Source organism: Propithecus coquereli, unplaced genomic scaffold (assembly GCF_000956105.1).
Source record: "Propithecus coquereli isolate 6110/MARCELLA unplaced genomic scaffold, Pcoq_1.0 Scaffold206, whole genome shotgun sequence".
Taxonomy (NCBI): domain Eukaryota; kingdom Metazoa; phylum Chordata; class Mammalia; order Primates; family Indriidae; genus Propithecus; species Propithecus coquereli.
The window spans coordinates 1,668,902-1,685,917 of NW_012145634.1; the positions used below are offsets into that span (position 1 = coordinate 1,668,902).

The following is a 17,016-nucleotide window of genomic DNA, read 5'->3' on the forward strand; positions in this document are numbered from 1 at the left end:
AAGAGCCCCTTCCAGAGTCAGACAGGAGGTTAAAAGCAAAGAAGCACCTTGATCTATTGAAAGGAAGTAAACAGCACAAATCTGATGGACACAGCTGCTCCCAGGCAGGTTACCCTGGCTGGCCGAAGGTGGAATAACACAGGAGCTTCCTTTGCTCAGAAACAGAGGGAGGTTTGGGTCACAGATGGTGCTGTTTGACCACTACATTCTCAGCAGCTTAGGCAGCTCTGCTGTCTGTGTATTGTGCACTGGTGGTTGGGCCAACTAAAAAAACCCTCCCAAAAAGACGAGGACCAGACAGGAAAGCGGAGCTCTGAAAGCCAGTATCGAAGCAACTCAAATTGAAAAGAGTAGTAGATGGTGTGTGATTGTGTGTGTGTGTGTGTGTGTGTGTGTGTGTGTGTGTAAGGTATGGGAGAAAGGGTTTAAAAATAGTAACTAAGAAAGGCCTTCTGAGTTGGCCCCTAGTTGTGAGCAGGGATGGAAGAGATTTTTTTAAGTTTCAGTGGCCTCATCTTACCTGCAATAGTTATGCTCGCCCAGGCCCCCCTCCCCGTTGGGGTATTTCAGAGTGTTGTATGGATGCTGGAAAGTCTCGTTCCAGAACAGACATGGCTTCCCCCCTTGTAGCGCTGTCCAGTTCTGCGTTCCCCTATAATCCACACCATTGGCTGTGAAACACTCTAGGAGAAAAAAAAGAGAGAGCAAACTAATTTTTTGGCAACGTCTATAGTTTCCTCCCTCTTTGCTTGATGTTTTATTTGTTTTGTTTGGACCAAGTTGGAAATGGATGGTGTCTTGCTAGATGGTCGACACAGTGCAGTTAACACTGCTAGGGCCGAATAAATCTGAAATGAGGTACCCTCCAAAAGCTATGCTAATCTTGACACAAGCTTGTCTATAGACACTAGAACATTTTCCCCTAAGTATACAGATCCCAACCAGGATATAAACAGGGAGCTGAAGTGTATTGAAGCCCACGAAGTGAACCAGGAAACCCTCAAATCTGGGAACAGTTGGTAACAGCCATCCATGTGGAATTCTGGGTACTTGGAGGGGGTCATTGCTCTCGCCAGTGTCTCTGTGTGGTAACTAGAACCAGGTCACCAGCTGTAACTGAGCTCTCCCCTACAGTCTGAAAGGCTGCACTGACACTTGGATTTAATAAGACCATTGGATACAGCAATGCTTTGGAATCCCAATCACACAAATCTGGGAATGACTCACATTCCCTGGTAATGAAGAACAGTCCTCCCCATGCTGTTTGAGATAGAGGTGCAACAAAACAGACAGTCAACACGGGGGAGGAAAGGTTGGCATTTTCTCTCACCTCTTTCTGAAATTCCTTCCTACAAGACGCACTGCAAATGGTCTCAGGTCTGATTTAACAAAATGACAAACCGCTGCAGGTGCAATAATGTGCCTCTAAATCTGCTTCTCAGACTTGGGGGGATGGGAACTGAGGCTGATAGGATTCCCCCCACATATTGCATGCATTAAACTCCCAGAGGTTCATGAGAAAGGCACAGTACAAAGAGCAATTTTTAAAAATTAGCTTAGTTGAAACTGACAGATAGAAGCACTTCAAACACTTCTTTAAGATGTATCACTAGAAAACTGACAATCTGGGAGAGTTGCATTAACATTCTTAGCTTTATTTCTTTCCTTCTCCTGGCATGCACTGACCTGTAACTTCCGGTATTAAGGACTCTTAAGGCCATCCCTGTTGTACTGCCTGTGCCTACTCCAGCCTGCGCATGTGGACAACATGAGCACATTCTGGAAGATATTTCTTTTAATATTTTAAAATTATCCACAGAACATCTCTTTTCTAGTACCTCCTTCATCCCACCATCCACACCCTGTGTTTTATCTGGAATGGCACCACTTTATGGATAGCCAAAATAATCTGAAATTCCAGGCTATACAGAAAACCCTAGCAATTTATCATGTTTGGTGCAACACTCATATGTTACGGTAAGTGCGACTCATCGTGTACCGTGATGACCAAACCTCTAGCAAGGGTCGGCATAAATAAAAAAGTTCAAAGGTAATTGAAGGAGGCAGCTCAGTGTAGCATAAAATACACTAAAGCAAGAGGCCAAGTCTTGGCTTTTTGTCCTGGACCTGCTGCTGACCAGCTGTGCAACCTTGGACGAATCACCATCATCCACATCACTTCTATTACTTACATGGTGTTTTACTGTGTGCCAACCTCTGTCCTAAGTGCTTTACAAATGTCAACTTGCCACCGGCCCAATAGAGAGGGACCCTTAATACCCCCATTTTACAGATGAGGCAGTTGGGGCAACTATGACATATAGTGCCTCTAGCAGAACCCCCAAGGCGTCATCCTTGCTTCCTCGATCCTCTCCCTCACCCCAACTCTGACTCACCAGCAAGTCCTGTTGACTTCCTTAAAATATATACCCCGAAACTGCCTTCTCCTCTCCTTCTTTGATGCCAGCACTTTAGTCCTGTTCACCATCAGAGCACAGTTCGGGTCCCACAGCTTCCATTTTTGTTCTCCTACAATCTTTACTCCATACGGAATTCAAAGTTCTTAGGAGAACAAAAGCACTCAGAATAAAACCCAAACTCTTCCTCAGTGTTTGCAAGGCCTCTGGGATGTGGCCCCAGCCCCTTCCTCCCACCGCACCCGAGTTCTTTCCTTATTCGCTCACTGTACTGCAGTCAGGCCTGGCGTGCTGTTAATTCTGAGAACACACTACGCTACTTCCTACCTGAAATGATCTTCCCCTAATACTTCCCACAGCAGACCAAATGCTACCTCCTCCGAAACCTTCCCATCATCTCCACTCCTACTTTTCTGCCCTTCATTTGTTTGCTATGCAGCACATATCACTAGGAATATATGTGATCAGAGAGAGAATGTGCGGCATGAACCACACTACGGTCCTATCCCAACCCCTGGGCTAGAGTGGGATGACCTGGGAACCTGTATTCCAAAAAGGTGCCCAGGCAATTCTGTTAAGTAATCAGGTTTGGGAACCACTAACTAGACTAGATGATTCTAAGAACATCAAGCCAAACTTTGCCAATTGTTAGAATTTTAATTGCTAAGTATTAATACATATTTTCACCTATCAGAACTTACATATCAAAACATCATGTTGTACCCCTTAAATATATATGATAAAAAATAAAAAAAAAAAGCAGTGAGGAGTGACCCGGGAGCAGAAATGTAGGCCAACAAACAACGAAAGGTTGTACACAGTTAGTTGTACACAGCAACCCACAGGGCAGGTGGGGTTCCTGAGACTCAGATGACTTGATTTGTAATACAAAAGCATGTGGCAGCCATCCACGCATGTGACAGTCCTCATGAATGGGGATGAGATGGCATCTGAAAGTGGGAATGGGAAAGTACAGGCCTGTTTGCTTGGGTCTGTTCCTCTCAGATCCAATCTTGTTCTCAGTTACACAGGGGAAACTGAGGCAGCGTATCATATTTTATGATTTTTTTTTGTGACCAGACTTTCCCAGTGTGTAGCAATTGTGGAAAAAAGCAAGGAAAACAAAATTTGAGTGCTCTAGATGTAAAGTTATTTATAAATCCTGATTTAATTGGAATACCACAGTGTGTACTAGGTAACAAGGACCCTGCCTCCCTTATCTTCTACTGCTATGAAGCTGACATAAGCTTTGGCTAGATAAACAAGGAGTGGCTTAAACCAATTTTTTAAAAATCATATAGCTGGGTGTGGTGGTGTGCCCCTATAGTCCCAGCTACTCATGAGGCTGAGCTGGGAGGATCTTTTGAGCTCAAGAGTTCTAGGTTGCAGTGAACTATGATTGCACCATTGCACTCCAGCCTGGGTGACTTAGCAAGACCCTGTCTCTAAAATCAATCAGTCAATCAATCAATCAATCAGACTGTAAGCTGAGTGCCAATTGTATATTTATGTATTCAGTGAAAGAGAATGAGCAAAGATCTAATGTCTAGGATATTATTCATTAATTAAATCAACAAATATTTATTCAATACTTACTATGTGCCTGGCACTAGTCACAGCACTGGGGCTACAGTGGTGAACAAAGACCCTGCATTCATGGAGTTAACACGCTAACAGGGGAGACGTTCTTATAATAACCAATACAAATGAACATCAGATAGGGATAAATACTGCTAGGAAGTATCAAGCAGAGGAAGGGAATGGAGATGGCATGTGTAGGTTCTCTTTTAGGTAGGGTGGGTCAGGGCGGGCCTGGAGAGGAGCAGACATTTGAGCAGAGATGTAGAGGAAGAGAGGAGGCAAACCCCAAGACTGAGGTGGGAAGCGCATTACTGGCAGACGGCACGGCAAGTGCAAAGCCCCTGGAAGCAGCAGTGTGCTTGGCAGGTTTGGGGAGCTAGAAAGTTGCTCCTCTAGTCTGACTGGAGTAGGCAAATGAGTGGGGAAGGGAAGGCAAGGCAAGGCTAGGACATGTAAGGTCTTGAGGGTTATATAAATTAGATTTTGGCTTTTGTTCTAAGTGTGAGGGAAAGCCACTGGAGAGTTTTGAGCAGAGAAATGACATGATCTGACTTCTGTTTTAACAGAACTTTCTAGCTGTTAGGTGGAGGAAAAACTGTAGATAGGCAAGAATGAGGTAGGCAGACCAGATAGATGGTTACTGTAGAAAGACGGGCTAGAAAGATGCCCTGGACTAGGCTGGCAGCTGTGGGGTCGTGAGAAGTGCTCAGATTCTAGATGATTTTGAAGGTATAGCCAAAAGTATTTGCTAGGGGTATGGACACACACAGGGTCTGAGAGGAAGAGAGGTCAGGTAGGCCACCAAGGAGCTGAGCTTGAGCAACCAGGTGAGTACTGATGCCATTTACTACAATGGGGAGGTCTCAGGAAGGGCGGAGTGTTTGGGGTGGAATCAAGGGTTCGGTTTTGGATGGGTTAAGTTTGAGACACCTTTGAGAAAACTGAGTGGAAATGTAGAGTAAGCAGATGGCTACGTGAGTCTGAAATTGAGAAAAAAGGCTGAGGCTAGAGCTAGAAAGATGGCAGCCCTCAGCACCACTCACGTGCAGAGAGAACAGGATGCGTGTGGACAGAGAAGACAAATGGGGCTGAGCTCTGGGGCCCTCCAACATATCAGACTTAGCAACGATGACTGAGAGAGTACAGCCTGTGAAGCAGAAGAAAAGCTAGGAAAGTTGACATGTATGAGACAGTGGCAGGAAAGCAGCAGTTAATCCAAAGGATATTCTAACCATTGATAAAATTTCATCTTATTGGCCGGGCCCGGTGGCTCACGCCTGTAATCCTAGCTCTCTGGGAGGCCGAGGCAGGCAGATTGTTTGAGCTCAGGAGTTCGAAATCAGCCTGAGCGAGAGCGAGACCCCGTCTCTACTAAAATTAGAAAGAAATTAATTGGACAACTAAAAATATATAGGAAAAATTAGCCAGGCATGGTGGCGCATGCCTGTAGTCCCAGCTACTCGGGAGGCTGAGGCAGGAGGATCGCTTGAGCCCAGGAGTTTGAGGTTGCTGTGAGCTAGGATGACGCCACGGCACTCTAGCCTGGGCAACACAGTGAGACTCCATCTCAAAAAAAAAAAAAAAATTTCATCTTATCAAATCTCCTCATTTCACAGGTAAAGAAACTGAGGAAAAAATGGAGGCCCAAAGTCTCTGGGTGGTTTGCTCAAACCACACAGTGTCAGCTCCTTATCCGGTGTCACTCCCCCTTTATTCCAGTGATTCTCGGTATGTACTGTGTGTAGAGGGTTGGGTTTCCCCACCCCCCAAACTATCCTCTCCCTAGACTAGATCTGATAACACTCCTCCACATAATCATAGAAATCACTGCTCTTGGGGGAGCCATTATTAAAGACGAGACGGTGTCTTATCATAACGTCAGTGGTGTTGTGTCAGAAAAGGTTGGGTGCCTCATGCCTGTAATCCTAGCACTCTGGTAGGCCGAGGCCGGAGGATTGCTTGAGCTCAGGGGTTTGAGACCAGCCTGAGAAAGAGCAAGACCCCATCTCTACTAAAGATAGAAAAATCAGCCAGGCATCGTGGTGTGTGCCTGTAGTCCCAGCTACTCAGGAGGCTGAGGCAGGAGGATCCCTTTAGCCCAGGAATTTGAAGTTGCTGTGAGCTAGGCTGATGCCATAGCACTCTAGCCTGGGTGACAGAGCAGGATCCTGTTTTTTAAAACAAAAGAAAGTATTGTTAATTTCTTTTAGGTGTGATAATGGTACTGCTAATATGATTTTGAAAAGAATCCTTAACATTTAGAGATACATACTGAAATATTTACAGATGATATGATACAATATCTGAAATCTGTTACAAAATTATGTCGTGGGGGAGAAGAGGGAGTACAGATAAAATAACATTGGCCATAGTTGATAATCACGGAAGCTGGGAGAAGACACACAGGACTTTCTTATAGTCTCCTCTCTATATTTGTATGTTTCCTAAATCTCCTATAAAAATTTTTTTAAAAGGACATCTTGAAAATAGTTACTAACATGTTTTGGAATTAATCTACATTAGCCTCTTTTTAAGAACCATAAACAAAATCAATTAGCCATAAAGTCAGCTATCTAAAATCAAGATAGACATTCACGTCATGTTCTTGGATTACACATTAACAGTGCAAAATGACCATAGATCAAGTTGCACTTTTGCATAAAGTAGAAATACCACAAAAATAATCACTGTAGTAGTGCTTGCTTTGGCAGCACATATACTAAAATCAGAATGATACAGAGAAGATTAGCATGGCCCCTAAACAAGGAAGACACACAAATTCATAAAGCGTTCCATATAAAATAATAATAATAATCACTGTAATGTTTTAAACATCAGTAGCTTTTCCATTAAAATACCTTTTAGAGCTTCCTTTTCATTTAAGGATACAGTGTCCTTAAAAACAGTAACAGAAGAAAAGGCCATGCTTCTCAAAATTATTTATACTTTTGGAAGGAGACTTGAGGTCTTCTATTTGAATCTCCAATTTATTCATCTCTATTAACAGATGAAATATTTAGTTAGTTAGTTGTTTTAGAGGGTCTCACTCTGTTGCCCAGGCTACATGCCACCATATCCAGTTAATTTCTTTCTTTCTTTTTTTTTTGTAGAGACAAGGTTTTGCTATGCTGCCCAGGCTGGTCTCAAACTCCTGGCCTCAAGCAATCCTCCTGCCTCAGTCTCCCACAGTGCTGGGATCATAGGCATGAGCCACCACACCTGGCCCAGATGAAATATTTAATTACTTAAAAGACCACTGCAAGAAAAAATGAACCTAGAGTAAGCATACGACCAGAAGTTTAAACTCAGAAGATCCATGAAAACACTTCAGAGAGAGGGCCTTATTATTTGTTAAATAAAAATTTGGAAAACAAATAATTATCGAGGCACAGATGGCCCAGAATGCAGTGGCTTGGGTACCCTTTATTTCCCATCTGGCTCTCATCTTGAATATGCTCCACTCTCCTGCATAGGCAGGACCCACTGGACAACATGCCCGGGTTGTCACTGTGAAAGATGTGTGTTTTTGCCGGGAATAGTCACCATGAATATGCAGTAGTGCTTGAGGAATTTCTATTTATCACTCAGGATATTCTAAACATATACAATCATCAAATTGAAGCCCAACAGATAGTTTCTGAGGAAAAAATGACCATTCATCTATCGGCATCCTGGTCTACAACATGTATAGAAAGATTAAGCCAAGCCTCAGTTAAAGAATGGACTGAGTCACGGGCTCAGCACAACTCTTAAGAAAAACATTTCACTAATTAACCAAGGCACCTTGATGGATTTTACTGCCAGTGCTAACATAACATATTCTACCGTACTTTGGTGATGTAAAGTATCTCTCGATGTAATATGTGAGTATAAATGGATCGATCTTGGAACAAAATTTCACACTAGGAAGTTTTCCCATAAGGATAAAGGAAGCACAAGGTATTTTAAAGCTCAGAGTCCAGCTTGCTGATGGACAATATCTCAGCTCATTATAAGTCAGCTCTAAAGAAAACACAAAGACAGAAGGTGGAGAACTGTTTGAAGGCTCAGGGTCTAGAATAGGTGGCATTAACTCCTACAGGAACCAGGGGCTCTGAAACAAGTCACACAGTGCCTGCTGCCACAGCTCTTAGGGGACTTGATCGCCCTCAACTGTAATTGCTCAAGAAGCACCGGGCCCTGCTTCCAATAGCCTGTGAGTTTCTCGAACATCCTACTGTATCCTTAGCAACTACAGACCCCACAAATGCCTGGCAAATGCTTGTTGAATGAGGGAAGCAGGTGAATAGGGAACTGGGGGCAAATCCATTATGTACACATTCAGAGTGCCCCAGTTTCCTCACCAACGTATGCCTCTCGGCCAGCCTCAAGACTCACCTAGCAATAACCTATGAGAAGTGCCAGGAAAATTTATGTCAATCGAGTACTTGAAAATCAAATACTTGCTATTTAAACCAGGGGACTCCGCTATTTAAAGGAAATCCACGGTAAAGCCACCTGTAATGGGAGTATAATCAATTCCCTTTTCAATGAATACAAATTTTTATATTCTGAGTTGCTTTCAGCAGGAGAGACCTGACTCAAATCTACACCTTGCTTCACGGTCACTTGAGCAACCCTATTTCATACTGTCTGAAGCTCTCAATCAGACTAAAAGGAGATTAAATAAACTCATATAATCCAGCTTCTGGACAAGTTTTGTCAGTACTGCCTGTGACCTATTTTGAATGTCAGATGGCAAGAAAGTTCCCCAATAATAGTCCTGGAGGGTAGCCAATACTCCATGGAAGCCAGACTCTGGGCTTTTCAGCTTCCCTCAGTTGATATGGCATGGACAAATAATACAAGAGTTCCTGAGTAGGGAGCTGGTTGCTAGGTAGACCATATAACTCTAGAGCACATTTTCAAAGTAAAACTTGAAGCAACGAAGTTGTAGTCTTCTGTGAATTGGCACAGGGATGAGCCCTGGTCAGAGATGCTAGGCACACAGTAGGCATTTGATAAGCTCTTGTTAGTTGGTCCCAACATAAAAATATGACTCAAGAGATAGGTTTCCGGCCGGGCGCAGTGGCTCACACCTGTAATCCTAGCACTCTGGGAGGCCAAGGCGGGAGGATTGCTTGAGGTCAGGAATTCAAGACCAGCCTGAGCAAGAAGGAGACCCCGTCTCTAATAAAAATACAAAAAAATTAGCCGGGCATGGTGGTGCACACCTGTAGTCCCAGCTACTTGGGAGGCTGAGGAAGGAGGATAGCTTGAGCCCAGGAGTTTGAGGTTGCTGTGAGCTAGGCTGATGCCACAGCACTCTAGCCCAGATGACAGAGTGAGACTCTGTCTCAAAAAAAAGAAAAAGAGAGAGAGAGAGGTTTCAGAAGTTTTGGCCAGAGAGACAGGTTAGTGCAGAAGGAAAGACTCATTGTAGCACTGATTTATAAAAAAGCAAAAATTAGCAGTGCTATCATCTCCAGCCATCCAGAGCAATAAGAGTAAGGGCAGATGGTGGATAAGAGATTAATTCTGATTGTCAAAGGTTTAAAGTTTCATGTAGTGTTTCATGGATCTCAAGGGGAGTTGTCAGATTTAGCAAATAAAAGTACAGATGCTCATTTAAATTTGAATTTCAGATAAACACCAAATAATTTTTAAAGATAAGTATTCCTAAATATTATGAGACAGACATAAACACTAAAAAATTATTTGAAATTCAAATTTAATGGGGCATCCTGTATTTAATCTGGCAATTTTACCCTAGAGAGGATAGAAAGATATAGTGAATCACAGATCCCATTATTGCATTAAGGTTTCTGAAACGCTGTTCACAGAAATGCTTGAAGAGCTTAGATGTGGATAATGAAGAAGCTACTTTCTTAAGAATGAAAAAAGATACTGATCAGAGTTGCCTGCTCCCAGGCTACAGTGAAAGGAGGGACCAAAGAACAATACAATTAGGACAGGGTTTCTCAACCTCAGCACTACTGACGTTCTGGGCCAATAATTCTTTGGTGTGGGAGCAATCCTGTACATTTGAGGATGTTTAGCATTATTCCTAGACTCTCTACCTGCTAGATGCTAGTAACACCCCCTCGGGTGTGACAGCCAAAAATGCCTCTAAGTATTGCAAAATGTCCCCTGGGGGCAAAATCTCCTCCAGTTGAAATCACTGGGTTAGAAGAAATGGTCAAATAAACAGAAAGTGTCATATCCATTAACCAGTGGTCAAATAACAAAAGATTGTTCACAAGGGAGACATTCTCAGCTCAACCCGGGGCCCCTCCAAGTTCATAACAGGGAGGAGAAAGCCTAGTCACTTCAGCTAAGACAATCAGAAACCCTTCATCTGCCAGAAGCGCTAGAGAAGAATCTCTGGTGAGCCAAGCCAATGTAGCTCCGCATGGCCATGCACACATCACAGCAAACAAGGCGTCGCACCCAGCCTTTGAAGACGTTCCTTTTAAGTTAACCTCCCCTCCAACTAAACTTTTTCCAAATCTCTTCCTGCCATTTGGAAGTTGAGTGATTCTCAGCTGAAAAGGCCTGTATATACGAGGTGCAGATGGCAGCAGTTACGGCCCTCACCAGATGCTGCAGTCTCTAATTTGATTGAAAGGATATAATTAGACAACAGAAACACTTTAATGAAAGAGCAAAACATGGAGGGAGGGAAGGATTGAAGGCCCTTAACTGATGCCAAAACACCCACCAGTAATAGAGGCTTTGAGTCTGGGGAAAGGGAAGGGGAAAACCCCTTAAAAGGACAGTCCCCATCCTGTTTATTTCCCCATAGACATAGGAATAGGGATTTTATTATTGTAGATTTCCACTGTATTTTATGTGGGAACAATCTGATTAGAACCAGAAGAGTCTTCGGAAGAACATCAAAGAAAAACAAATATGGCTTCTGTGGTCATTATTAAAAATATTTTTACCAGCCCAATAATTTTCTTTGAAGATGAATTTTTATAGATTGAACAGCAGCAAGTAATTTACATACTGTGATGGGATTGGTTAACTGTCCCTACTATCCTAGACGAGAACTACTCGGGCACCATGTTTTCATCCAGCTTTAGGACGCTAAGGCATGTGCGCAGCCATATAATAAAATTTGTTTGGAAGGTAGAAAGAAATCATGCAATCTACATGCTGATAGCTACAACCACTATGAATCATCTTTAAAAGCTGCCTATACTGTTTTTACTATTTCCTAGCTTTAAAATTTTGAGTGTGAGTATGTTGTTCTGGTCCTAACCAAGACTGTAACCAAACTGAAAGAAATCCAGCCCTCAAAGTCTGCAGTTGCTAATGTGGTGTGACACTTGGGTTTGGAAGCGGCAGCAGCCTCCTCAGCCCACTAGAAGCAGGGCCCCGCCCTTGTGGCAAATTGAACAATAAAAGTTTAATGCTTTGGCTACTTGCCAGGGATTAAGTCTGTGGCAAGAGAAACTAGAAGCTGGGCCCAGCAGAGGGGCAGCCCTGAGAGGGTCCTGTTGTGTAACCTGGGGAGAGACAGGCAACTTTGCATGTGAGGTGGCCTAAAAGCTTTTGTCTGCCAAGGTACTCCCTAGCACCTAACTTCATTCCTCTTCAAACTGGTACAAGTCCAGGCTAGGGAGGTGTTTACCTAGAAAGAAAACAAAAGAGGGGAGGGGAGAGAAGAGATTCCTTTAGAGGAGGACAAGGCACGTTTCTGTCGAGTGGTTATTAGTGAGGTGTATGGACACCCATCTGACATTTCTACGGTGGCCTCTTTCCATCCCTCTTCAGTCTGAATCAAGACAATGCGTCAGAGGTTGACCTGGGGGCGGGGAGGGGGAAGTACTGCCATTTTGGGAGGAAGACATTGACAGCAAGAGGAAGAAAAAATAGAGTAACCTTGGACTATTCCTCCTAGACTAATACTTCCGGGTTCCTGCTGGATTCTCAAGGTCAAACTGAACGTGGAAGGAATTGTCAGTCATCGTTCTCATCCATACAGAGGCTGCACAGCCAGCCAGAAAACAACCTGCCAAGTGGCATCAGGGGGCTTGATCTCACTTCAAAACCTATACTGTTAGTTTTCTAAGGGACACGTTCACTTCCTCCTATGTTGTCTTTATTCAGGAGGCAAAAACTCAGGCAAAAGCTACGGATCCAAACTTCCGGCCTCTCTCAAGTGTTTTGCATTAACTGTTCCACAGTACAAACACAATCAACTTGGTATGTTTGAATGTTTCATTTTGTTTTTTCAGAAATGTTTTAATTAAAACAAAATAATCAGCCACGCTAAGCACATTGTTGTTTTTTAAAAACTACTTGAAATATAACAATAGGACCATGGAAATAAAAATTAACTGCTTAGGAAAGTGACAGAAATTTGTTTTCTTCTTCTTTTTCTTTTCTGGTTTTTTTTTTTTTTTTTTTTGTTCCTTGCTGTTTTTCTATGTCTCAGGGCTGGTGCCACCTGCTGCCTGGGCTTTCCTCTGAGAAACAGATCCCTCAACGGTTTGTTCCAAGCAACATCTGCAGGCGTAATTGAACAAAAACCATAGGCCAGTTCTGAGGCAGGCACTATTTTCTTTATGTTGTGCACACTGAACCACACTGAATTTCTCCTTGAAGCATTTTTTAAAAAGCCTTATTAAAGATCCAAATGTATGTATGTGAACTTTCCCTCATATGTATCTTTTTAAAAAATTATGGTAAAACATAACATAAAACGTATCGTCTTAATCCTTTCTCCCATATTTATCGAAGTTAGTTAACAGTAAATGGTAAAATGTTCATTCACTCACCAAAATCTCCTTGTCACCTTTTGTAGACCAGTGAACAATGAAAAAATCAATAGATATGGACCCAGAGAAAGACCTGGCAAAGTACAACCTGTGGGCCAAATGTGGCCCACTCCCTGAGTTTAAAATTTTTAATTTTGAAAAAATTATAAAGAAAATATCTTGTAAATAAAAATTACATGAAATCCAAATTTTAGTGTCCACAAACTTTTACTGGAACGCAGCCATGCCTATTCACATATGTTTTGTCTATGGCTGCTTTGCCCTACAAAGTTGAGTAATTTCAACAAAAACAGTATATGGCCCACAAAGGCCAAATTATTTACTGCCTTGCCCTTTACAAAAAATGTTAGCCCACACCTGACCTAGAGCCTCAGGTAGCATTATAGCCTCAAAAATTGTAAACTAGAGATGGTATATCACCCCCAAATCCCTAATCTGTATATAGTGAAGCTATTTAAAGCAATATATTTTCTCTTAATCATTTATTGGTTTTGGTCCAACTATGCTAAACCATGAGTGTATCAATATCTATATTGAGTACACCAACTTGCTATTTATTAATAGTGAGCCTAGGCTCACTGCATACCTCAAAGATTTAAATGGTTTGTCTAGGGGCCAAAACAAAATTTCACAAAAGGATCAGAGTTCTTTGATACCAGGTCAAAATAGTGTCTCTTCAAATACTCAGAACACGTAAGTAACTGTTACGCATGCTTTATTCCTTCACTGCCTCAGCCCCCATGTTGCTTACAGGTAACTCTATTGCCATTAATGAAGTCCCCAAAAGGGGCAAGACTGTAGAGACCATGAAGCTCTTGCTGTCAACTGAACTCATAGGTTTTAGACATACCATTGGCTAGTGGGACAAATTCCAGATGAGGGTTAGAAAAGAATGAACGTCAATTTATAAACTTATAAAAGGCTATTTAAGCTGAGTGGAGAAGCTCTGTTGATGCACACCTAATAGCCCCCAAACGTTATGCAGTTTGCCTTAGGTGGAAAACCCAATTAGCAAAGTCCACCCAGCCTTCTCTTCTGCTCCTACCTCTTGTCTCTTCCCCCCAGGTTAGTAAATGCCAGATGGAAGCCCATTGGGGAGAATCCATCAGCCCCATGATCCAGGCTGCCTTCCTCCTTGAGAGGAAAGTCTAGATTCCACAATTAACCTCTATCTTCCTTTCTATCAGCTGTGAAGGAAGGGAAAGAATCTTGAAGAATGAAGAAAAGGGAGATCATTTGGGGTTGGCTAAACACTGTAATTAGAAGTAGCATTGATGGGGAATGAGCTAACTGTTTTTATAAAGTCAGCATTCAAAAATGCAAACCACCCGTAATTTAAATATTACAAAATTGTGCAGAATATAAGTATTGAAATAATTTTTTCCATCCACAAAATTTTAGAGAAAATTACAGTATCAAAAAATATAAAATCCTCAGAGTAAAGTGTGTTTTTTTTATTGGGAAGGATTTAAAAACTAGTGGGTAGGCTCTAGACAGGATGTGATACTGAAGACCATGTGGTATTTCCCTAAAACTGCTTCTGAAACCAGAGAGGAAAAGTCACAAACGCACCAATGTACAAGGACAGTAGCAAACCAAGCTGGCAGGATTCACTGAATTGGGAACTTGGGCCACTTATCACAAATCATTTCACAATGGTTATTTGCCCCTACCCCAGACTCCTAAATAAAAGCACACTAAGATCTGGGATTCAACTATCTGTACTTGACCCTAGCAAAGCAAAGGTGCCTGGGAGAAGATGCCACCTTCCAACAAGCGTAAGCACGAGGGTTGGCTCACTTGACGCTTTTCAGAGCTGCTATTCTGCCCTTTCCAGAAGGGGAACCAGTTCATTTCCACCCATACCTTCTCAGAGGACATTAAATCCTGACCACACAGATGGCACAGTGGAGCTAAGGGGTTACTAGGTTACAGTCATGTTGACATATCTTGGCTCTCGGAATGTCCCTCCCTTACTCCTCACAAAAGTAGAAGTAATCAAACTGTAGAAGTCCCGTAGAAGGTGGAGATCACTCAGAAACCACTTAGTGAGCCTCGGGTTTACAGCACTAGCAGACCCCCATTCTACTGATCTAAAGCCAACTTTCGCCTTTTACAGGGATCAATCAGGCAGAAAGCTCATAGCATTCCCAGGGTAAATGAGGTGTCTAGCACTTGATGAACTGTGAAGCCCTATAAAAAGTATTATTAAAGTGTTTACTGACTGCCTTCTATATGTGAGTGTGTTACCTACAGTATATCATTTAACTTTCACAACACCCTGCAAGGGAATTATCGTTACCTCCCCCCATCATGCGGATGAGGAAACTGAGGCCAGAAGCTGAAGGCATGGCCCAAAAGTCATACAGCAAGTGATAACACCAAGTCTTAGCTTTTTCACCAATCCAAGCAATTAAATTAACAAAGCAACGCTGAGTTTCTTTCGCCAGCAAAATCCTGTCCTTCCAACATCACAGTCTGAGACTTTGGGTGGAGAACCTAGAAGCTGGTTTTCCTACTCAGGCAGAATGGTAATGAACTCTTCCCGTCCCTTTCACAAATGTCGGATGCTCAACACCCAAACAACCTGCAGAGAAACGTAACTGGCCAGGCAACGCCCTCTTGCCTGCTCTTCAACTTGGAAAGGATTCTGCTACAAGGAGGGGTGTGTGTGGACGCTAAGCAAATTCCAAACTTTCATCCTGGTCCACGGCCCCACCTCGGGAAGATGTGGCCTTGGCGTGGGGAGCGGGTGACCTGTTTAAAGTGTGGGGTTACCCAGGACATGGGGCTCAGCGTTGCACCCTCAGGTGGAGCACCCTAAGCTCTGTCGGGGACAGGTTTCCCCATCACTCCTTCCTTTCTTCCTCTCCCCCTGCTGGGCTATCTCTTGAGTCACAGGGAAGTTCAAAGCGGCCCAGCGGGTAGGGACGAGGCGTCCCGGGAGTGCACAGCGGGTCGTCTCAGGACCCTGACCTGCCTGTAGCAGGTCAGGTAAGTCAATCCGGCTCCTCTCAAAAGTTAGTGTCGGCCAAGTGGGCGCAGCCGGGACTCAGGCAGAAGGGCTGAGCGCCGGCTCCCGCCGAGAGGCGCAGGGTCCCCCGGTGGAGGCGGGAGGAGAGGGCTAGGGGACGCGGGGGCGCCGTTGTGAGGTTCGGGGCGGGGATCCTGGCCCCGGCAAGGGGTGTCACTGAGGGTCTTGGGGAGAGGGTGCAGCGTCTTGAGGCGAGGGAGCCGTCCTGGCCCGAGGTGCGTCGCTGAGAGACCTGGGGACGGGATCCCAGGGGGTACTGGGCAGCAGGGGCGGCCTGGCCCGGGGGAGTCTCCGAGAGACTTGGGCGGCGCGTCCCGAGCTCTGAGACAGGAGGCGTCCCGGCCCCGGGGGCGTCGCCGAGGGGCTTGGCGAAGGGGTCCCGGGAGGTACTGAGGCGGAGAGAGCGTTCCAGCCTGAGGGGGGTCGCTGAGGAGAACCAGGTCCTGAAGCCGGGGGACAGCAGCCGGGCCCGGGGCGTCGCTGAGGGGCCGGGGAAAGGGGGCCCGAGAGGCGCTGCGGCGGGAGGGAGTGGGCCCCAGGCTGGCCGGCCCGCGCTGCCCCTCGGGCGGGCTCGGCGCAGGGCAGGCGCCGGGGGTCGCTCACTCACCGGGTCCAGGGCCGAGGCCGGGGCTGGGTGCGGGCCGGGCCGCCAGCGTGAGCGCGGCGGCGGAGAGCAGGGCTAGGCGGGCGGCGGGCGGCGCCATGGGCCGTCAGTGCGGGGCCCCGGGGCGCGGCCCGGGGGAGAGGGGGCAGCGCAGGGAGCCGGGGGCGGCCATGGGAGCGGGACGCGGGGCCCGAGCGTGGCCCCGCCCCGCCTGCCCGGCCGCCCCGCCCTCCCCAGCGCCGCCGCCGCCGCCCCGCAGCCGGGGGCCCGCCCGGCTCCGCTGTGAGGCCTGAGGGGCGGAGCCGACTGCGCATGCACGCTCCGCCCCGCGCCGCGCCTGCCACTCACGCACCAGGCCCCGCCCACCTCCCCTCACCTGGGCCAGCCCCATGGGGCTCCCCATTAGTCTGATCCAGGGGAGGGGTCAGCAGGTGAGGGGCGGGGCCCAGGGCCCCGCCTCCAAGTCCCCACGCTGAGGTTTGGCCCGGCTGAAGCAGGCGGGGCGCCCAGTGACCCCCGCTCCACCCTCGCTCGGGTCGTGACCCACGCGCGGGCTCAACCACAGCGGTGATAATGAGAACAGCAGTTTGCAAACCCTTTTTCCCTGCTTGG

At 45.5% G+C, this 17,016-nt stretch overlaps 1 protein-coding gene across 2 annotated transcripts in view; it reads right to left on the bottom strand.

Annotated features, from left to right (window-relative positions):
- The window catches only part of KREMEN1 (kringle containing transmembrane protein 1), a 53,413-nt gene extending 36,857 nt beyond the window's left edge, over positions 1-16,556 (bottom strand). The window contains exons 1-2 of one of the 2 annotated variants that reach the window (XM_012644172.1): positions 16,408-16,556; positions 521-683 (exon numbers count right to left, since the gene is read on the bottom strand). In XM_012644172.1, the coding sequence (XP_012499626.1) occupies positions 521-683; positions 16,408-16,504 (260 nt within the window). In that variant the 5' untranslated portion in view covers positions 16,505-16,556. The remainder of the gene's footprint in view (positions 1-520; positions 684-16,407) is intronic. The other variant, XM_012644171.1, reaches the window with a different exon arrangement.
- Positions 16,557-17,016: the final 460 nt, after the last annotated feature.